The sequence below is a fragment of the Larus michahellis genome, chromosome 1, assembly GCF_964199755.1.
Source record: "Larus michahellis chromosome 1, bLarMic1.1, whole genome shotgun sequence".
Taxonomy (NCBI): domain Eukaryota; kingdom Metazoa; phylum Chordata; class Aves; order Charadriiformes; family Laridae; genus Larus; species Larus michahellis.
In genome coordinates this window covers 177,879,884-177,902,099 of record NC_133896.1, presented here as the reverse complement: position 1 = coordinate 177,902,099, position 22,216 = coordinate 177,879,884, and the positions used below count along the sequence as shown (strand labels likewise).

Here is a 22,216-nt window from a genome sequence, read left to right as displayed (position 1 = left end):
CCCGGAGCGGCGGAGGCGGGAGCTGTGATCTGAGGGGAGCATGAGCGGGCGCCCCGGCAGCGGCGGCCCGGTAACGGCGGCAGGTAGCTGCTGCGCCGGCCTCGGCCTCTTCGCGTCGGGAGAGCGGCTGGGTGATACCGCCCTGGGGGAAGAGGGAGAAGGGGCTGCCCCTGTGGGAGGGGGACGGACACTGAGCCGGGGGCATCTCCCCGGGATTCGGGTCTCTTTCGCCGCCTTAAGTGAGGGAGCCTCCGGGACGCGGCCTGAGCGGGAGACAGCAGGCCCACCGGCCCTTCTCCCCTCTTTTCGTTGTGTGAGGGAGTGGTGGCGCCTCCCGGAGCCCCTCGGGGGCTGTGGCTGGCCTCGGCCCGTTGGGGGAGGGGCGCAGCACCATGGTTTCCTCAGCGGCCGGCACGGCTGCTTCCCGCCGCCCGGGGAAGGCAGGGGGCTGCGGGCAACCAGAAGCTTCTGGGGTTGTCCGGTGTGTACGACGGCAGGCTTGCCGGCAGCCTCCTCGCCGTCGTGGCCCCTCGTTTCCCGCTCTGTCCGCGGCACCCGGGGAGATGGTACCTGTGGTACTCACACTCCGGTAACGTCTCTTGATTTCTGAAGCCCTTGAGGGAGTTTCAAGCGTTTGGTATTTGAGCTGTCCTTCAGGAATATATTTGGCTTCATCGCCATTTTATTGTTTTTTTTTCTGTTTTTTTTCCCCCGTTTTTGTTTGTTTTATTTTTTTTCTTTTAAAATCTCCTGTCTGATGTTTTGTTTTCATAGGTTCTAATTCTTTCTAGTTTTCATCCATATCAGCTTCGTTTATCAGCTCTTTGCATGTCAGTAAGCCAAACAACAAAGCCAAAACTACGGTTCTTTTACTCTGCTTCTCACTTCTTGAAAATGATTGATCATCTCTTCCCAAAACCTTCAGGATGACCCTTAAAAAGTCAAAATTCTAACTTGATTTTTTTTTCCTTCATTTTTCCCCCCTCCCTCTTTCTTTTACAGGTATAGCTTAGTGTTATGGATGATACCAAAGAAGCTAAAATGCAGATAACACCAGAAACTCCAGGACGAGTCACAATCCTGAATCCTTTTGAAAGTCCCAGTGATTATTATACTCTTCAGGAGCAGATTGTCTCCAGTCCTTCAGTCTTTAAATCAACAAAATCCTCATCTGTAAGATCTGGTCTTCAGTTGTGTAACTATACAGATGTAGTGCTAATATGTTGAAATGCATTAAAAAGCGTATTCCATTTAGCGTACTTTGATGTATATACTAAGCCAAAGGATTTTGGTGGCATTTGGTGGTTCTGATTACAGGAGTATGCTGCCTTTAGTACTAACATTGTCACTTCCTACTTTCCTGATTTTTTTTTTTCTTTAGCTATTAGGTGTATCAATAGATTAGTACCTACCTCGTAAGTGCCAAAACCAGTTGAAAAAATGTAAAGGACAGTTGTTGGATGTGGTGCTCTTGTCCCACTTTAAGTGGAAAAAAACCACTTCCTACTTACATGCTAAGCAGGCTGGATGCAAGTAAAACTTAATTGCACATCTGTTATGAGCTGTTTGCATATTCACAGAATCGAGGTAATGATTTATGTATATATAACATTTTTTTAGTTGCAAATTCCCTTCTGGTTTGCAGTTGGAATTATTATCTGATAAGCAGAGATGATGCTTTGCTAATGAAAGTAAAGAGACTCATTTGGTAGGTAATTTTTTAAACGGATACTTGATCAGTATTTTGTAATTAATTGTTAAATAAAGGGGTGAAGCTGCTTTACATCTGAATTGGATTTTCTTGTGAACTATGCGTGGCGTTATGAGGGAGACTGCGGGATGTGTGTGGAGTTGCAACTCCTAAGTCTTCTTGGAAGTGTGAGGTGCAAGAAAGCCTGCTCTGTTATTTGGATAACTTGTATTAGATACAGACACTGGGGTTTCATGGAACTGCGATTTTGATTATGGCAATCAAAAAGCAACTACATTTTATTTAAGTTCTATGTCTTCTGTAGATCTGTACTCAGAAATTGAGAATAAATTGACACCTCGGTTTGTAAATATTAGCTATAACCTTCCACTTTATCTTGTAATTGTTGTAATACCACTACCACGATAAAGAAGTCTGATTGACTTACTCATTTTTTTAATTAGATCACTTAAATAGAAACTCTTTTGATTGTCTTTGACAGAAACTATATGGAAGTTATGATTGCATTGTTCCACTGAGATTTGTCCTGTGGTTTTATTTGTATCTTTTTAGACTAGCAAGCATTAAGATGTCCATTTCTTTTTTTAGACACCAGGAAAATTTAGATGGTCTATTGATCAGCTTGCTCTAATAAATCCTGTGGAAATTGACTCGGAAGATGTTCGACGCCAAGCCATGTATTTGAGTCATGCTAGGTAACTTACCATCTGTTTTTATGCAGTTAACTTAGCTTGAATACTAGAACACTGTTCTTCTGCTATATTGGCATTTCAATACGGCATTAAAGGCTTTTTATTCAAATCTTTTACCATAGAGTTTTATGTGTCCCTGATGTGGATGTAATATTTAGATGAGGCTGCCTCTGTGTCGCTCTTTTTTAATGTTAAGAGCTGCTGATTCACTCTGACTGCGGTTTGGAAGACAGCCAGATAAAAGCAGTCACCGGAAGCAAGTAAATGTCTTGCCAGTGATTGTTACCAAGCTGCTTCCCCTGCTCCTTGTCACAACACAGTTTATCTTCTCAGAGTGTTCCATACTGAGACCTATGAAGTGTAGGCTTGTTTGGTCTTTGGGACTCCTGCAGAAGGGCAGAGCTGGAAAAGCTAGCTAGGTAAGCCAGTACCCTTTTTGAAAGGTATAGATTTGACTTAATGTGACGGATGGATGACCAATAAGCTTGCCATCTTTGAGGAGAGAGAGATGGCTAGGTACTTCAAATAATTTGGGGATCTTGATCTCAACTTTTTCCTTTCTCTGAAAATGACTTCTATGGAGAAAACAAATGAGTAATTAAACAGGCTTGGTATTCACAGCTCATCTTGAGGGACAGTCTTACACACTGATAGTACAGAACAACACCAAGTGAAGGTGGTCAAGAGAATGCCACGATGGTCAATCCTGTAGTAGACACTCCCATATGTTTCTCAGATACGAACTTGCACGAAGAATTGCACCTCATGGCATAGAGCACCGCAGTAACAAAATAATAAAACAGTCCTCCATCCTGGTTATGCCTATAGGATGTCCAAGTCCTGTTACTGAAATGAAACAGATAGAGGGCTGTTTAGGGCAAGAGTCCTCTGACTATTCACAGAATGGTTTGGGTTGGAAGGGACCTTTAAGGGTCATCTAGTCCAACCACCCTGCAATGAGCAGGGACATCTTCAACTAGATAGGTTGCTCAGGGCCCCATCCAGCCTGACCTTGAATGTTTCCTGGGATGGGACATCTACAACCTCTCTGGGCAGCCTCTGCCAGTGTTAAACCATCCTCATCATAAAAACTACTATGAGTTAGACCTATTGTTCTTAGTGTCTGGATGAACCTACTTTTTTTTTTTTTTTTTGAAAGGAAGATGTATAAGCAGGAATATGAATTTCTTGCTATAGCAGAGGTGTAGAAAAAAATGTAACTGTCCTCAGCTGTATCTGTGAATCGCCATGCCTTAATGTCAATACTATTTTTCTTAACCTCTGTTTGTTTCCTGGCCCTCCTCTAGCAGCCAGTAGGTTTCAGATTCTAATGATTTTTGTAACGTTATAAAGCCTTAAGACTTATGTTTTTAGGGAGTTGATTACATTGTTTCTGGAAGCCTATTAGGACACACATGCACTTTAATTTAGATGGCTTGGCTGACAATTCCAATGATGATTAGCGGTATAGCCTATAGATACAAACGTGTTGTCTCGGTGGGTCCTTCCAGTCTGTTCCACTGTTTCATACCCCCTGTGACTTTTTTTTTTTAAATCATCTGATATGACTAGAAAGAGGTTAGTCTGTCTGTATGTAGATTTGTTGTGTCCAGGCTTACATGTTTCAGTGTTGTACAGACTGAGGTGGCTATTTCGGGTGGCTGCAAACTGTATGTGATTAAGATTTTGTATGACAATTGATTTTAATTTACATTTCATAAACACTGCTTTGTAGAAACTAAAGTGCCATAAATACAGCTCTTGACATTAAAAGTTCCTGATAGAATTATTGAGTTTTTGAAGGCCACGCATAATGTTACACAAACTATATACTCCATTTTAATAGTGCTTTTTTTAACAAGTCATTTTCTGAATTACTTGCAAAGAACCACAAGCATAATAAATGTGGTGTATAAATATTTCAAGCTGTTAATTCTCCATTATGTAGTGAAAACAGTTTGGGTAGCAGCACAGCGTAAAAGCTTGTGAGCACTTTGTGAAGTCTAAGTGTGTATCACATGTAGACTTGATTTTGTGCAGTATTACTGTTTCCATAAACTGGGCATCATCTTATGTGCTGTGTGTTTATTGCTCTGTTTATAAAACGATAAGGAGAACTTTTTTCCGGCAGACTGTCAATGAAAAATAGCCTGTCAGTAATTGAGCAGACATGGCGATACTGTCTTGTCCATAAACTTTTTTCCTTTTTTATTTCTACTGGTAGAAATTCAATGTTTCTAAATTGGATGCTATGCTATTATATGTTAAGTATTATAAAAGTCTGTACTGCATCTTGCATACTGTGTGTCACAGTTGCAAGTGCTCCATTGCTTGAAGTTGCATACAAGACTGGCTTGTTTTTATTCTTGTTAAATACATATGATGTTTTTACTTTGCTATTTTCCGGGAGTTATGCACTAAAGAAAAAACATCCCTTCTTCACTAATTTGCACTTTTAGTGGGAGCTGTTTCCCCAGTTCCTGTTTCTCCTTTGGAATCTGGCTTGTAAACATGCTTATTACTCGTGATCCACTACGTAAAATATACAGTGATTGTATGCTTATTTTTTTTTGGTACAATAACTGAATTTTGTGCAAGTGTCTTCATAGAACTGTCATTTTAGCATCATCTAGGCAGACATCGTTGAAGATGGCATGTCCAAGTATTGCAGGTCTATTAAAAGTCTGATTAGCATCAAAGAAAGAGGGCTGGGAGGGAAAGTTTATGTATGTGTTAGGTACATCTACAAGTGTTTGTGTAGCTAATTATATGTTACCCGATTTCTAAAATTATTCAAAGGTAATTCAGGTATACTAACTGTGTATGAAAGCTAAGACAATGATGAATATTCATTGTAAATTTTTTGAAGCTTATAGATGACATAGTAGTAACTGAAAGTGAGACTTGAAGTATAAACGTAGAACCTCATACATCATTTGAAAATGGCTGAAGTAACGATTTTTTTTTTTTTTTAACTAGGTTAAAAGCTGCGTAAGGGAATGTGTTAACTGATTCAAACTGAAATACGATATTGCATCCTGTACTGAAGAAAATATGTCAGACTAGCTATTTGAAAGGGGGAACTCTGTGCTGGGAAAGTAGGCTGTGTCAGGAATTTGAGAATACACTTTACAAGTAACTTTTGTTGCCCTTTTGTTCCTTACAGCTCTGTTTTTTATTTTGCTTGATTTTGTAGTGAGATTCTTTGTAAGCTTAATCTCATGGCAACTTTAATAGTAAAATCTATTCATGTGACAAGTTCGACATAACTAAATGGATTATTTTGGAAGATCAGTTATGATTGAGTTTTCATCCAGATAAAAATACTTGCTGATACAAGGAGTAAATAGAAGATTTGCAAATATGTACTTATAATTGGTACAGATCTTTTTCAAATGAACTGAAAAAACTGAGTACATTTATATTTCTAAATCTGTAGTACGAGAGTATTGCACATAATAATAAAAACATAATAAGATGTAGGGTTAGTGCAATTTCATTTATAATGTTTCTCTTAAGCATCTGTAAAAGATGTAAGCATCTGTAAAACATGGCTGGACTTCACTTTTTTTTTTTTCCAATTATGTGATGGTTTTGATAATTGAGTTTTTCATTTGTTACTTAGGATTGATAAGGAGACAGAAGACAGAAGGCAACAAGCCATTGAGGAGGTAATAAAACTTTCTATGCCATCAAGTATTGATTTGTTTTAGCTACATACCTACAAAAAAGATCCACATGTATTATAGGATTTCAAAACCCAAAAGCCGACTATATTTTACTGGTCAGTAAGAAAGTAATTTTGTGTCCTCATACCTTCCGGTTGCAGTTGGAATTCACATGGACTTTTTCTTCCCATCTTTTTTCACGCACTTGTAAGTCAAAACAGCAGATTTTGTTTCTTTCATGTTGGTTGGCTAGTGGAACTGTAGCTGTAAGATAACTCTTATAAATAGTTAATTTAAGGTTAAAAATAATGATTGGGTATTTTGGGTTTTACACTAACTGTTTGTGTTGGGTAGCTTAGTTTCTTTTATTGTATTTTTTTAAAAGATAGCAGAACCTTGGTGATTTTTTTGTTTTGGTCTGCTTAGTTGAAGGCAGGACTTTATTCTCGTAGCTTGTAATTCTTCCATTTTTTATTTTATTTTTTACTATCCATTTGTCTGGCAGAGAAGGAAAAGTAAAGTGTTTCAAATCTTCACTATAGAAATCTGCAATGTTATTTCAATTTCAATTTAAAAACATAAAATAAATTAAGGCTCTGATGGGCAAGTCTTTCCTTAGTGGTGTTGACCTTTTTGTATTGTATCATGCTGTTATCAGTTTCTGTCTCTATAAACAAAAAATACGTGTTATGATTCCATAAAGGTGCCATGTAGCTGACCCGCAGCTAAGATACTCTGGTGTTCTAAATCTGCATTAAAAAGGATGTTTCTTCTTTGTGAGGCATAAACTAATGGATTATGATGCTGAACAGCTTGAAACCACATCTCTGATAAAAATTATGCCTTTAATATTTCGGTGTTTCAAGCTGAGTTGTTTTCATTTGCTTTGAGTCTTGCTTCTATTGCGAGAATAGGGTTTGCTACTTACTTCTTGAAGCTGTGTAATAGTGTTCATCTCCTTATCATCAGGGTGTTCTAGAGTGCAGCTCTGACAGTAGATATAGTTTTTGGTTCAAAGAAAAAGACTGAAATACCAGTACTCAAAATGTTTCACTGCTCACCAGTTTATCCAAATACACTAATAATATTGTCAAAAAATCTTGGTTGTTCACTTCTTTTACTGCTACTGCAGTGTCTCTTCAGCACTTATGCAAAATAGCTCAATTGTCAAAATAGAACAATTTAACAAGCTAAAAATTTGAAAAGAATTATGTTAAAATACTATGCAGTAAGTATGGTAGAAACAATTCAAATTTTTAAATGAGTAATTAGTGTTAAATGAAACTTTTCTACAATTTTCACTCTGGAGACTTGGAAGATCTGAGGTGGCATGTGTCATAAAGAACACGGGGTCTTCTTCAAATAAAATTGTTTTTTCTTTAACCTCTCTGGGCCTGAAATAATGAAATATATTTTGGGTATAAGGGATAACTATCTTTATATGGTTTGGGGAAGGAAGAGTTAAAATATAGATCTGTGAGTAGCAAAAGGTATGACTTAAATTTTGCTTGTTCAGGGTACTAATCTAAATGTAAGTCGACAGTCTCCAATTTTTAAAAGTGCTAAAATGGTTTGTTTATATTCTGCTCTAGTTTTTCACAAAAAGACTCATAGTTCCTTCTCCTTGGACTGAACATGAAGGCAAGCAAGTTTCTCAATTCAATTCAACTAAATGTAAGTTGCTTTTGTGTCTTCACCATAAATTATCTAGCTTTTGGAGAAATTATCAAGCACAATCTTTTTCAACCTCAATTTAAATGTTTAGAGCCAATGATAAAAGATGGCACAACTGATAGATTTTTCGCTGTTCTCTCCAAGTGCTTTCTTTGCTTAAAAATCATACATTAATCCAGGATCTTCCATTGTATTTTCTTTTTTGTTATTTTTGGTTTCTGTTCTTAAATCTTTTTCCTTTCGTAACCTGTCTTCAACCAGTTTAATTTACACACGCAACTTTGCTGTGTTAATACTAGTAATAGCCAAGTCTTCTACTTTGCTCTCTTCTTCTCCTATCTGCACGTCTGACTACTTTCCCGCCAATAGAAGTATATGGGAAACTGAGTTCCATGTTGTTCTACCCTTACTTGCTACATAAATTCCTGTTGTTCTCTTAGTGTCCTGCTAGCTTGCTGTCCTTGTACCTAGGGTTGTGGGTTTTCTAAGTTTATTTCGTTTGCGCCATTACTAGATCTTATTATTAATGCTGCTGTTACTACAGTTTACATATAACCAACAGAATACATGGTAAATCGATTACAAGCTGGACGAATGTCAGCTATAAAGTATAGCTTGCATTCAGTATTGTTTGGTAGGAAATTCTTAAATAAGTGTTTGGGGATTTTTGCAAGATTTGGAACATTTTTTATCAAGGAGATGTAGCTTGTGGATAGTGTATTTTTAATTGTCAGTTGTAAAGTTGCTACTTCTTGGGCAGAGAACTTAAGCCATGATCCTAGACCTGGGAAAGTGAGTGGTGGAAGAAAATGGTCCGATGTGTTCCTTGGCTGTATAAAATGGGTGGAGTGGTAGATTCTTCATCTTTGTCTTCAAGTCCGGACTCCATGATTTTCTGGAGATGTGTTTTATTTAAACACAGCCTGTTTGGCTAAGCATAAACTGAGTTTGTTTTAAATCCCTGTAATATAGAGGAGGCTGCAGGAGACAAAGATTTGGGTGAAGAGTTGATCCTACTTCACTGAGGTTTTTTGAATAGAAAGGTGCTGAAATTCTCTTAACCAGCTATAATAGTAACCTTTCTTCAGTACTCCTTTCTAATCTTTTCCCAATTTTGATGCAAAAATTTTGTTTACTTGTAATAAATATTCTAACTTACCGTTGCTAGGTTTCAAAACTCTAAATGCAATGCATGCTTTAAATCTAAGTTCTTATCTGTTTTACAGCCATAGATCTAAATAACATTTCTCCAATTGGAAGACAGCTTACTTTGCAGCCTGGGAAAAGCAATGGTGGGTAAAAGGCACTGTCTAAAACTACAGGCTTTCTCTGAAGCAAAATAACCCATTTTTAAATGTCTATTTAATTTCAAAAGGGAATGATTGTTTTGTTAATATTCCTGTAGAAAATATTTTTCTTTAACTGTATGGTACTATTAATTTTAATGTTCATTTCTCATTTAATTCTATTATACGCTTTTCTGAGGTAGAAATTGAAGTAGAGTGCATTTTTTCCAACTCAATGTATGCACTTTTTCTGAATTAAAAAGTGCATATAAGCCTCAGGTTTATGGGTAAATTACAGTTTCAAGAAACCTTTAATGTGTTGGATTGTTTTGGGGTAGAGAATCTTGATTATTTCCTCTGCGAAATAAATAGCAGAAATCTTAAGAAATCTTTTAAACTATTTCATTTTAGATAAATAGGTAGTGTTTTCCCCCAGGGCGTTTTGATAATCCTTCTCCCATTTCCTTTTGAATCTTTCCTTTTTCAGAGACCTTTCTCCTCAGTTAAGAATGCCTCTCTAGAGGCTTTTATGTTACAAGCCTTGTTTTTTTTTTATCTGTAGGCCTGAGCGTGCTGCTTATAGTGTCATCAAATCAGAATCCTAGCTTTAATTAACACTTTTCCTTATTGCAGCTGTAACTTAAATAGCTCAGTTACAGTGCAATTTGAAAGTGAATTTTTGTTTCTATAGTTTTAGTAAAAGGTCACCGTAAGCTAATTTTGTTGATTTTATTCATTGCAGCTGCTTGTCAGACAGTACTGTCTTTGCCAGTGGATTTTAATTTAGAGAAAATACTAGGTATGTCGTGTAATATCTAAATTTAATTATAAATGTCTAAATAGAAAACTTGTTTTTGTATTGTTTGCTGGGTTTTTTTGTCCTATGAAATGTTGAAAACCTAATGTAGGAATGAAAGTTTTAAGTATGTGTTCTAAAATAGACAGTTATTGCATGTTGCATAGGTCATCTGACTTAAAATTATATGATTTGAGTGCAGAGATAAAGATAAAAAAGGAGGGATATGGAGGACCATTGGAAATTGTTCTGAATGCATAAAAAGTAGTAAGCAGAAGACACCCCCTGCCCACCCCCCCCAATAGAGCAGTTATTTAACTTAGCAGAGCTGTTTTTGACTTACAGATTGCTGGCCATGTGGCTCATAGTTCAACCTTGCCTTGAGCAAAGCTATGCTGTAATTCTGTGCCTTTAATTTAACTGGAGCCATGGTGGTGACTAGAAATTGTGTGGTGGCAGAAAAGCCATGATGACAGCAAGAGTCCAAATTAACTGATTGTAACTGCTATATCAAGCAACTGCTGCGAACTTCTCAGGCAGGGGGGCTGGAAAGGCCTGTTCTTACAGCTCATACGTGGGAATAGTGGGTATAAGCCAGCTCAGAGGTGTTTGGTTCCATGTGCCTATCCTGATATTGAAGTTCACGACCCTGACTGTGGGCCATCAAAATTAAAACAGAAAAACAGAACCATATTTATTGCTTTTGTGTTTCATTTTAACAAATGCTTCCATCAATGTGTAATTTGTAAATTCATGACAATTTCTTCTACAAGGAATATCCAATTAGAATAGAGCGAGAAACAAAAAACTAAAATAATCTCAGCGTATTTTAATGGGTCTCTGTTAACATCTGTATGCCTTGCTACTGTAAAGTGCTAACTGTTTTGACTTAAGAGTTGAATCTGGTTTGCCTTTGGATGTATCACAATGAGCATCAAAGCATATGGGAGACCTGAAAAAAGGTCTGGGTTTTGCTTTGGTAATATAATAAACCCTATTTCACAACTCGGATCTGAAGAATAATATGATTTTGGGAGAAGGCCAGTAAGTAGATGCTAGCCAATGTTTATATTTTTTTTTGAAAATGCAGACTTTAGTATTAAAGGCTATCATTATCATAAAGTATTAAATATTACCATTTTTGTAATGATAACAAGTGATCCTTTGGGATAGGTGCCTAAATTAGATTAATTGCTTGCTGTATTGGTAAATTGGATTAAATGTTTTAAATTAGATATATATGTCTCTGTAGTGGAAGATACTATTTTTTTTCTTGCATTCTTATTGGAAATGACCTCTCCCCCACGTGTCTAGGTGAATATTTTAGACCTGATGAATTTGCAGATCAGTCTCAGGAAAATCTCAGTTCTTCATCACTCAGAAGAAAGCTGTTTTTAGAAGAAAATGGAAGCGTATCTGAGTGTTTGTCCCCTTCTCTGCATAGCCCATGCAGTAGCGGGAGTGCACTTGGAGTGCTTTGTTCAATAGACATATCTCCAGTCCGGTGCAGAAGCCCTCTGGAGACATCTAGTTCAGTAAGTAGCCAGTTTTCGGGGCTGGATGGGATGTGACTTAACCTGGCAGAAGTGTAGCTCTTAGAGCAGGCTGTACCGATTATGTGTTTTAACTTTCACAAGATGAACAACCATGTTTTTTAATAAGCTATAACTGCTTTGTGAGGCAGTAGGTATTAGACCAAAGGGCTGGTTTGTTTTTTTTTTTTTTTAAAATTCCAAATTCAGAAAAAAAAATTAACAAAAAAAAGTCTTGAAAGAACACATTACTGACTTTTTATTATATCAAATTATTATGTTGTACTATTATTTTGTATGGAAGGAATTATGCTTTACTTTTATGTTATGGAAAGGAAGTAGGAATTGATACCTTTGCAAGACTTGGTGAAAACGTGTCGAAACCATTTTTTTTTCCATAAAAAACGTATACAAAAATCCATCCTCTTTAAATCCATGAACTGCTGTCTAAAGTACTAGTTGATATGAACAGGTGATACAATTATTTCCCTTATAGCTGCTAAACTCATTTATGGTGGAAAAAATGACTTGTGGATCTTCGAATGCAGTGCTAAACATGCTTCTTTCTTTTCCATTAAATAGAGATTTCAGATGAACAGACATGTATGAGAACACAGAACATAATGTCTGTTTTTTGTATTAAGCAAGGTGAATCTTATTCCCAGGTGGACATAGCACAGCTAAACTGGGTTAGGTGGTATGGTTATGTCTGTCTGATGGCTGAAGTGCATGGAAAAACGCTACCCCAGCAGGAGTGTGTCGTAAAAAAAAAAAAAAAAAAAAAAAAAAAGTCTTTGCTATGGTAACCTAGTAAAGAATTTCTACAACATATTTATACTGCTAGAAGTGACTTTTCTTTTTGCACCATACTCTTAAACAAGATCACAACCGCTATTCTCTTGTCTTAAGGAAAAGTATTTTGTCTGCTGCCAAGTTAAATAATTCAGATAATATGGATTCTATGAAAATATAAATAGTGGCTGGCTTTCATCTGCCTTGGTATGAGTATGAAATTGAGATGAAATACTTGACTATATACACAGATAGCATTAACTCTCTGTTTAGGCTTCTCGTAGTTCTTAAATATAGCAGATATTATAGTCTTAGTTGGTATTATATGACAGTTTGAGTCCATTGCTCTTTTCCTACCTGGAGGTGTAAAGTCCAAGTGAAGAGCTGCAATTGGAATATTTAAACTAAACTAATGATAGAAATTGTCATTGTACAGGATTGGTTTTCCTCAGTGCTGCCATCGTAAGCTTTTTAGTTAGAACGCTTTTTATTTATACGTATTCATCAAAGTTCACATTATGAAAATATGCTAGCTTTTAAATTTTCTTTCTAATTTTTTTTTTTTATTCTATTTTAACTGAAGGGTCAGTTTTCATCAAGTCCTATTCAGGGAGGAGCAAGGGCTTATAGTCTGGGAAGTATAACCAGTCCCACGTTTCCAGAGGGGTCTCCTGCACATAATGGTTCTCCTACTTTTTCACCAATTGCTTTTCACATAAGAAAGACACCGCTCTCAGGTATGGGTTAATTGTATTTGTATTAAATTTTTCTTGATTTATATGGTTTTTTTTCTAAAAACTGCTGCATTCTTCCTGGAACTTGTTTCTGTTTGGAGACAAGTTACTGTGCTTGGCAGACCAGCAGTCTCCTCTTGTATGACACATTTATTGTTCAGCAGTGAAATATCTTAATGATATGAAACACTGAAGTATCTGCTTGCAAACAGTCAACTAGGGAAAATATTCTACAAGGAGGAACTGAGACCTAATAGGAATGGAAAAAAAAAAAAAATTAAAGGATTAACGTAGTATGAGGAGGGGGATTAAAGCTATATGCCTGAACTAAACCAAGTCACAATTCCAGTTGGCTTGAGTTTTCAAATCACGTGATGGTGAAGTTTATTTTAATTGAAACTGACTAGTGAAGATATCGGCAACATTTTGTGTCCTTGTTGCTCTAGAAAATGTCAGTATTTCATGTTTCATCCACTACCTGGTAAGACTTAACGCCGTGTTTATATGTAATTTTGCTCTCGTGAACTTTGTGGTGTTTCAGCACCATTGTATGTGGAGATTGCGTAGGTGTTTTTTCACTTATTTGATTTTCTTGAAAACTTTATTGCTGCCCCAAATGTTTTAAATGCCTATAGAATATGTGTATTGATATTTGTTTGGAAAACAGCCACAGAACCAGCTTTCGCATACTTTCCTTTGAACACTGTGTAGTATTGACATTGAAAATGTACATCAAACCATGTCTTAGGAAACAAGTTTGGTGGTAAAAATGCGATAAAATCTTGCCTGTACCATGATAGTTTACAAGTGTGGTTGGTTTGGGTTTTGGTGGTTTTTTTTTTCGTTGGTTGGTTTTTTGTTTTGTGTTTTTAGGAAGGCTTTGGAGCTGCGGACCGTGGTCAGTAAAATACTATGTAGTTGGCTGTAATTATTCAAAGGGGTGTAGGGCTTTGGGAATGATGACTGTAACTCCACCTGATATCTGATAGAATAACTTTGTTTTTCACAGACCAAAGAAAATTTACATTTCGCTCTCCAGATATTCCTTCTGCCTCAAATAGAATGACACCTCCAAGTACAAGAAGCCCTTACATAGATGGTTGTTCTCCAATTAAAAATTGTTCTCCTATGAGGCTTGGAGCTTGTAGAGGAACTGCCCAGTATCAGACTTCTGTCATTAGAATACCAATTGCAGTTGAGAATCGTGGTGAGGATGAGGAAGACAAGGAAAATGCTTCTCCAGCAGAAGCTCGCTTCGCAGAAATGGATAGTAGAATAAACTTACGTCAGCCAGACGGTGACACTTTTGCACATGGTACACATCTCGTGGTAGCGACTGTGTCTATTGCACCAGATCACTCAGAAGCTTGTCATCAAAGGCTGTCATCCTTTCAGGATATAGAAGGCTCAAAGGAAAATAATACTGTAGATATGGCTGATGCAGCTGAAGTGTCAGAGGAAAACACTTGGATAAAAGAAACAATTGGCAATAGCAACGCACCAATGACCAGCTTTATGACGGGGATTACTTTCAGTATTGAAAGCTCTCGCATGTGCATGTCACCTCTTGCAGAAAGCAGCGCAATTCCTTGTGACAACAGTAGTATTCAGGTAAAATCTTTTTTTGCTTCTCTGTAGAATGGAACTCGACATACTTACTTTTAATATGTGTACAGTTCTGGAAGTAATTGTCTATTTTCTCTTATTGGATGTGGCATGCAGGTGGTATTGTGACTTTTATTGCTCCCCCCATCCCCTTTTTCCTCTCTCAGTGGAGTTAGCATAGCAATTATCAATTATTTTTATGTTACTACGTAACTTTTAGCTTAATGCGAACTGACAGACCCATTTACCATTTGCTTTTGTTATTCACTGGTGGTAGTTGGTTTGTTAGATGAAGTTCTGCTAAATACAAATCGTATCAGGTATGAGAATCTGAGGGGTTTATTGGCGATAAATTGCAGCACATTTTTAAAGCCCTGCTTCTTGATTTCAGGTGGACAGTGGTTATAATACACAGACTTGTGGAAGCAGCATTATGGATACTGCAGGGGCTGAAACCAATTGCAGAGAAAATGATGTGAATACTAACGTGTTTCAGAATAAATCTCAGCTTCTTAGAACAAAGGTAGGAGTTAAATTGTGATACCAAAGTGATAGGCTTCCCATCCAAAGCATCCATTCCCTATTTTATTCACTTTCAGGGAGCCTGAGGGGAGAGACCGTCAGGTGATAATAGAAAGCATGTTAATGTAGCATCGTTTCAAGTATTATGTTGAAAACAAGGACTAAATGCAGGACAATTATTGTAAGATGAGAATAAAATTAATGTGTTCTATGACAAAGCCAAAGGTAGTTTCAGAGGAAACAAGTATGTGTGTAAAAGGTAATTGTGAGGCCGCTCATGGCTTCTGGTGTGTTGTAGTCTGTCTCTTATTTTTGTTTCTGTTGTTCTTGCTCCTTTTTTTATTGCTAAGTTTTTCAGTGTGTGCCTGTGGAGAAGCACTTTTTTTTGGAAAGATTGTCTGCCACTTCTTTTCATAAACTAACCTCAAGTTTTCTGGACCATACCTGGCATGCTGACTTCATAGAATCATAGAGCCTTCATAGTTGGAAAGGACCTTTGAGATTGAGTCCAATCATACACACACACAAACCCCCTACAACCTGTGCCATTAGAGCATGCCCTGAAGTGCCACATCTACATGTTTCTTAAACACCTCTAGGGATGGTGACTCAACCACCTCCCTGGGCAGGCTGTTCCAGTGCCTGACCTCTCTTTCAGTAAAGTAATTCTTCCTAATATCTAACCTTATAAACCTCCCCTGCCGCAGCTTCAGACCATTTCCTCTGGTCCTGTCCTTATTCACCTGGGAGAAGAGGCCAACACCCACCTCTCTCCAACCTCCTCTCAGGCAGGTGTAGAGGGCAATGAGGTCTCCCCTCAGCCTCCTCTTCTCCAAGCTAAACATGCCCAGCTCCCTCAGCCTCTCCTCATATGACCTGGTCTCCAGACCCCTCACCAGCCTGGTAGCTCTCCTCTGGACACGCTCCAGCACCTCAATGTCCCTCTTGTACAGAGGGGCCCAGAACTGAACACAGCACTCGAGGTGAGGCCTCACCAGTGCCGAGTACAGAGGCACGATCACTTCCCTGCTCCTGCTGGCCACGCTATTCCTCATACAGGCCAGAATGCTGTTGGCCTTCTTGGCCACCTGGGCACACTGCTGGCTCATGTTAAGCTGGCCGTCCACCAGCACGCCCAGGTCCTTTTCTGCCAGGCAGCTCTCCAGCCACTCTTCCCCAAGCCTGTAGCGCTGCTTGGGGTTGTTGTGACCGAAATGCAGGACCCGGCACTTGGCCTTATTAAACCTCATACAGTTGGCCTTGGCCCATCGATCCAGCCTGTCCAGGTCCCTCTGTAGAGCCTTCCTACCCTCAAGCAGATCAACACTCCCACCTAGTTTGGTGTCATCTGCAAACTTACTGAGGGTGCACTCAATCCCCTGATCCAGATCATTGATAAAGATATTAAACAAAACTGGCCACAAAACTGAGCCCTGAGGGACACCACTGGTGACCGGCCGCCAAGAGGATTTCACCCCATTAATCACAACTCTCTGGGCATGGCCATCCAGCCAGTTTTTAACCCAGCAAAAAGTACACTTGTCTATGCCATGATTCGCCAGCTTCTCCAGGAGAATGCTGTGGGGGACGGTGTCAAAAGCCTTCCCAAAGTCCAGATAGACAACGCCCACAGCCTTCCCCGCATCCAGAAGGTGGGTCACACGGTCATAGAAAGAGATCAGGTTGGTTAAGCAGGACCTCCCTTTCCTAAACCCATGCTGGCTGGCCCTGATCCCTTGGCTGCCCTGCACTTGCCGTGAGAGCTCACTCGAGATGATCCTCTCCATGATCTTTCCTGGTACCGAGGTCAGGCTGACAGGCCTGTAGTTTTCCGGATCCTCCTTCCGACCCTTCTTGTAGATGGGCATCACATTAGCCACCCTCCAGTCATCTGGTACCTCCCCTGTTGACCAAGACTGTTGATAGATGATGGAGAGAGGCTTGGTGAGCTCTCCCGCCAGCTCCCTGAGTACTCTTGGGTGAATCCCATCCAGCCCCATAGACTTATGTACGTCTAGGTGCAGAAGCAGATCATTGACTGCTTCCTCCTGGATTATGGGTGGGTTGTTCTGCTCTCCATCTTGGTGGGGAGCTTTCTTGGGTACAAGTCTTTTGATTACCAGCCCTTTTATGACCTATCTTAAAACCAAAAGAAACTACAAAAGGCAATACCTGTCTAGCAAAACTCTCAATCTCGTGACTAATGGGAGAGTTCTGCTTCTTCCAGAGAATGGGAAGCAAGGGTAGTTTATTTGGAAGAGAGAGCAAAGATCAGCTCTTGTCACTTAGTAATTATGGACTTAACGGTCTTACAAACTTTGTGGTCTACTAAGTGTCATCTACGGTCCGAAGGGGAGACAGTACTGACCAGTAGTACCAGATTATAAAAAGACTCAAGTAAGCCCATTCGGCTCTGACTTTATTTCTGTATCGGACGTGCTAATAGCCACTTCTCTACCAAGGTAATGAGTGGATTGTTGGTGTCTTAACAGATGGTTGACATCAATTTTGGAACTCTACTCATGTAAGATTAGGATAACTATGCCCTTGATGGAAGAATAGGTGGATATTTTATCTTAACTTCTAAAAATACCCATCTTCGCTGAGGTCTTGCCCCCAGTCACCCTGTTGGACATGGATTATACATGTGAATGTATTCATCAGAATTAATTGTCTAATATGAAACCTGTCCTAGATACTCACCAGTGTCCTGCAGCTGCCTTCTCCCACTGCTAGTCGTTCTATTGCTAGATCCCAGCTAAGACCAATTTTGCATTTTGGATTAGGATTTAAGTGTGGAGGCATTAAGTACTTCATTCAACCCTCACAACAGAGAACCCGCAGAGAATGAAAAGAAAAAAGCCTGGACGTTGCGGGCTGAAAGAGTCTGGTCTGGCTCATTGAGAGCATGCGTGCTCTGGAAGAAGGTTCTTCCTGACAGCACGTCTCAAAGATTTGTGCAGAGAAGACACTCTCTTTCATTTCTTTTTCATTTCAGAAGGGGAGAGATGGGGGGCTAAGGTACAAATTGCAACTTGAAATTTTCAGATAGTGAGTTTGGATCTTGTTTCTTTTGGGGAATTTTTGTGAAAATGGTTTTAAAATTAACTTTTCTGTATTAACCTAGGAGTGTTCAGTGTTAAACCACAAGGACAATCAGTTGCTGAGAGCAAAATCTCCAGAGAAGCAATCCTGTTTCCAAAAAGCAGAAGCACATAGTACAGTATTTGGTCAAAACGCAACTTGCAACATTGCTGCCTGGAAACATAAAAACGAAAATCAAGTTCAGGGATTTCACAAAAATGGTATGTAGCGTTCTGTTGGAGAACTTAAATTGTCTTGTCTAATAAATCTTTGTATAGGTGACCTCAATTACCCGGATTATACATACTGTCTTGCTTTTTTTAATGCAAATGTAATAAATTGTCTCGTATATATTAAGGAAGTTTATAAATAATGTGGGGGTTTTCAGGACTTATTAACAGATTTATCAGTATCATTAAGTGATCTTTTGAGAATGAAGGCGGCTAGACTTGGTACAGAAAAAACATAGTGTTTTTTCAGAATTGTGTGCCGTCTGTGATCAGGGTAGATTCCATGAGGAGGCTTGTTTTGAAAGTTTGGCTCTAACTTCAGCTTCAAGAGGAATATTTTACACAGAGGAAGCAAACCTAGGCAACTTGCATAGGAGCTAACGTAACTGCAAAAACACCTACGTTTTAAGACACAACTCCTAAAAGCACGAGGGAAAGAGAAAGGAAAGGAATGTTAGTTTCGATTTGGATTGCTTCCCCCCCCCGCCCCCCATCAGTTTTGTTGTGTACCTTCAGGAGTATTAGCACTGGTCCCAAGAAGACTAGGCAGAAATGAACTGCCGGGGGTGCGGGGAAGCCGGAGCGGGGTGAGTGTCTGTCAGTATCAGTGATGAAACTCTCTGACTTTCACAAGGGAAGACTACAACTATAGTATTCCAGAAATGGGTCCCTGGAATACGCGTGTGATTTATAGTAGACTGCAAACTGTTAAAAATGGGTGCTTAATACCAGGCTAGTCCTTTTAGTTAAATTTTCCTGATGAACAGCTGCCATGAAAACTCCATTCCAGTTATGAAAATTATCTACTGTTCCACAATTAAAAAAAAAAAAGTAAAAAAAGTTTAATTCTCTTAGTAATAAAGTAAGCTATAGGTCAGAAGAAGCCTTTTAGCAATTCTTTGATCAGTTTTTTCCTTGGTTTGACAGAAATCAAGGAAAAGGAGAAGTGATGGAAACGTCTTAATAGGAAAATAGAATCTCTTCCCCCTGAACAACTCCTAAAACTTTATATACTGAAGCAAGATGTACTATTGGTTACTTTAAAATTAAATGATAGTGTTGTGACTTTAGTAATTGTATTAGTACTAATGTTGATCACCCGACTCCACCAGTGTTTCCTAAGAGCACTTGTGTCCAAATTGATGCTCCGGTCCTCTTTTGAAGGAATGTAAGAAGGTGCAATAAGCTTAATTGGTCTCAGGACATCATTAAGAGAATGGTGCAGCCTTCCTTCTATTAAACCATTACAATTTTACTTCCCTCTTATGTTTAATTCCGAATACTATTATGTCCGCTTACAGGAATTGCCCGAGTATTTAGATAAACATTTAGAAATATAATTTTTTGCATGCCACTTACTGAGAAAAGTATTAATATAAACAAACTCTTGATACTTTCAAGAAAACCATCAATGAGCAAAAGCAATGGAATGAGGAGAGTCTGGAAACCCAGAACTCCCTGTGCCTGATCAAAACCAGATTTGGTTAAATTTGATGGGATTTGTTTAAAAGAACCCATGCAGTAATAACGGTCACTAAAGGGGAAAGAAGAGATAAGGGAAAGACTGAGATTTCAGAGCTCTGGGTTGGTAGAGCTCCGAAGTAAACTTTGTTGGATTAACGGAAAATAAAAGTCTGTTCCAGTACGTGCTCCAGTGGAAGCAGGCTTTCGCCCCTTTCATAGCACAGATATCCAGCCCCAGGATATGGCATGGAAGTTCTGCTGCCTGTTCTGTTTCCCCCCCCGCACAGAAAGGCTCGTACCAAAGCGATAGCCTGTGGCTGACGAGTAGCTGTTGGCACTAAGCCTGAAAGAGTTGGTCCGACCTAGATTTGAAGGCAACCAATGATATTTAAAAAAAAAAATAAAAAATAAAAAAATCTCAAAAGGGGAGGTATGGAATGAATTGCGTAGCATTAAAAAGCAATGCTTTAGACCCCAGACTTGCGCACACGCGGTGTGTGAATAGCACAGTTCTGGAAATATTTTCAGCAATTCAACAGTGAAGGATTTCTGAAAAATACAGTTAAAGGGAAACTTCTATCCGGTCAATAAAGCAATAAAGTTTTAGTTCTCACATTGCAAACACAATAGAAAAAACTTACTTGAGATTTCTAACCAGCAAACATGACATGCATTATTTTTACTTCCGTAGCAATTTAATCAAGATTTTTGTAACCGGCTAGACGGTAATTGAACCTAACATCCTGAATCAGCTGTGTCATGCTCTTGAAACAGTGCCCTACTAAAAGCCGGAAACAAACTGAATTGCTAACTTTTAGGGGATGAATTTTGTTAGAATGACCTTAGACTTCTGGAAAATGAACTTATTGAATAGGGCCTTCAAAATGTTCTTGGCTTCAGCTTGTAAGGTTTGTAGCTCAAAAACAAGACACAACTTGTCTGAGATTTAAAAGTTATTTATGATCTTGCGTCTTTTCTGTTTCTCATGCTAATTCTCTTTAACAATCATCAATTGAAAGGGTGAATTTCAGATTTCCGGACTGTACAAAGGATTTATTTTTGCAAGTGTGATTACTAAAAACAGTAGTAACGTTAATGTAAAGAGGAAGATGAGAAGCAGGGTGGTCCAAATTATGATCTCTTTCTGAACTGTTTGGCATGATATGTATAATTAAGATTTGATTTTATTTGATTAATTTTTTAAAATTCTTTATAGTAATACATCCAAAGTATTCACAGATAAAAAAAGCAATCACTAAAATATTTACTTGCACCCTGCGTAAGCATTTTCTTAAAGGGTAAGGGAAGAGTAACAGCAGAAATGGGTGAATGCGAGAAGTAATTAAGGATCCCTCCAAATAAACTGCTTGTATTTTCTACCCTAGTTTATAGCCTTCAATTAGATGGGAATTATTTATTTTATGAAAACATGCATATTTTTTATTACGTTTTTATAATGATTTTTGTAGAAGAAACCTACCGTGCAAATTATCGTGGAAATCATTTGACCATTCTGTTTCTCTAGTTGTACTTAATACGTTGGTCGGCACGCGTTGCACAAAACGGTCGTTGTTTACATTAAATTAATTTCAGTAGTTTTACCGAGAGACCTTTAACATGTATAATAATTGTAAATGGAGTAATGAAACAGAATAAAGACATCTCTTTCGTACCTAGATGGTTTGCATTAAATTTTTTGGCGACAATCTGCAGCATCTTTTGTGTCAGTGCTGCCTGGAACACGTGTACGTGTGTAGGGTCGGGGGGGGCGGCGCTGGGGGACGGAGGAAGGCGTTAAGGTAAGGAGCTTGGCAAGCTTTTGCTCTCGTACATACAGTTTAAAAAATGGCTTCAGTTACTACAATGTATGGTGCTGAATTAAAAGTGTCGTACCAGTTGTAGATCCAGTGCCCTGCACATCTTTCTTGAAACTTAATTTTTAAAGTTTCCGAATAAGCCTTTTAGAAGAGCGGTGACAGGATTCAAACGTATTGTTCACAGGGTTCTACTGCGATTGGTTAAACACGTTGTCTCCTTTTAATGCCTTTTATACGTATGTACTTCATAAATCTGCTCCAAGCCTTTACAACGACAGCATACAGGGAGCTGAGTAAACGTGGCCAAGAGACAACCATGTATTGATCACCTGTGACCCGCCGATTACCCAAGGAGACCACTGAGGAGTAAGTGACGAGTATAGAAGCTTGTGAGCTGTAACTCCTCAAGATCTCCGAGGAACACCTGTAGCATGTGGGATTGCAGTTTCTTGGCTTCCAGAGCTAGGAATTGGCATCAGCAGACCCGATCTATACACACTACTGTAATCCAAGGCACGCTCGGGGGGGATTTTTACTGAAACGAACTTGCAGAATTCAATAGCAGCCACCTCGAACAAAATCCCTGTGGTGGGAGTTCAGCACTGAAGC

General features: G+C 38.7%; 1 protein-coding gene across 2 annotated transcripts; it reads left to right on the top strand.

The window, feature by feature from the left end:
* The first annotated feature begins 2 nt into the window (after positions 1 to 2).
* BORA (BORA aurora kinase A activator) lies at positions 3 to 20,525 on the top strand. 2 transcript variants are annotated; one of them, XM_074564361.1, is made up of 13 exons: positions 3 to 83; positions 1,003 to 1,173; positions 2,300 to 2,406; positions 6,029 to 6,074; positions 7,664 to 7,745; positions 8,972 to 9,037; positions 9,774 to 9,830; positions 11,142 to 11,362; positions 12,735 to 12,888; positions 13,895 to 14,496; positions 14,882 to 15,013; positions 18,140 to 18,317; positions 20,482 to 20,525. In XM_074564361.1, the coding sequence occupies exons 2-13, from the start codon at positions 1,018 to 1,020 to the stop codon at positions 20,487 to 20,489; spliced, it is 1,809 nt and encodes a 602-aa protein (XP_074420462.1). In that variant the 5' UTR covers positions 3 to 83; positions 1,003 to 1,017; the 3' UTR covers positions 20,490 to 20,525. The 2 variants fall into 2 exon arrangements, with proteins under 2 accessions (XP_074420462.1, XP_074420452.1); XM_074564351.1 differs by lacking the exon at positions 20,482 to 20,525 and having other exon boundaries at positions 4 to 70; positions 18,140 to 19,145.
* The last annotated feature ends 1,691 nt before the right edge of the window (positions 20,526 to 22,216 follow it).

What these genes read in the sequence shown, in the direction of transcription:
- BORA (XM_074564361.1), top strand. Translation starts at nt 1,018, where the DNA reads ATGGATGATACCAAAGAAGCTAAAATGCAGATAACACCAGAAACTCCA. An exon ending in CTCTGGAGACATCTAGTTCA is followed by an intron (nt 11,363 to 12,734) that starts GTAAGTAGCCAG and finishes TTTTAACTGAAG; the next exon opens with GGTCAGTTTTCATCAAGTCC. An exon ending in CTCAGCTTCTTAGAACAAAG is followed by an intron (nt 15,014 to 18,139) that starts GTAGGAGTTAAA and finishes GTATTAACCTAG; the next exon opens with GAGTGTTCAGTGTTAAACCA.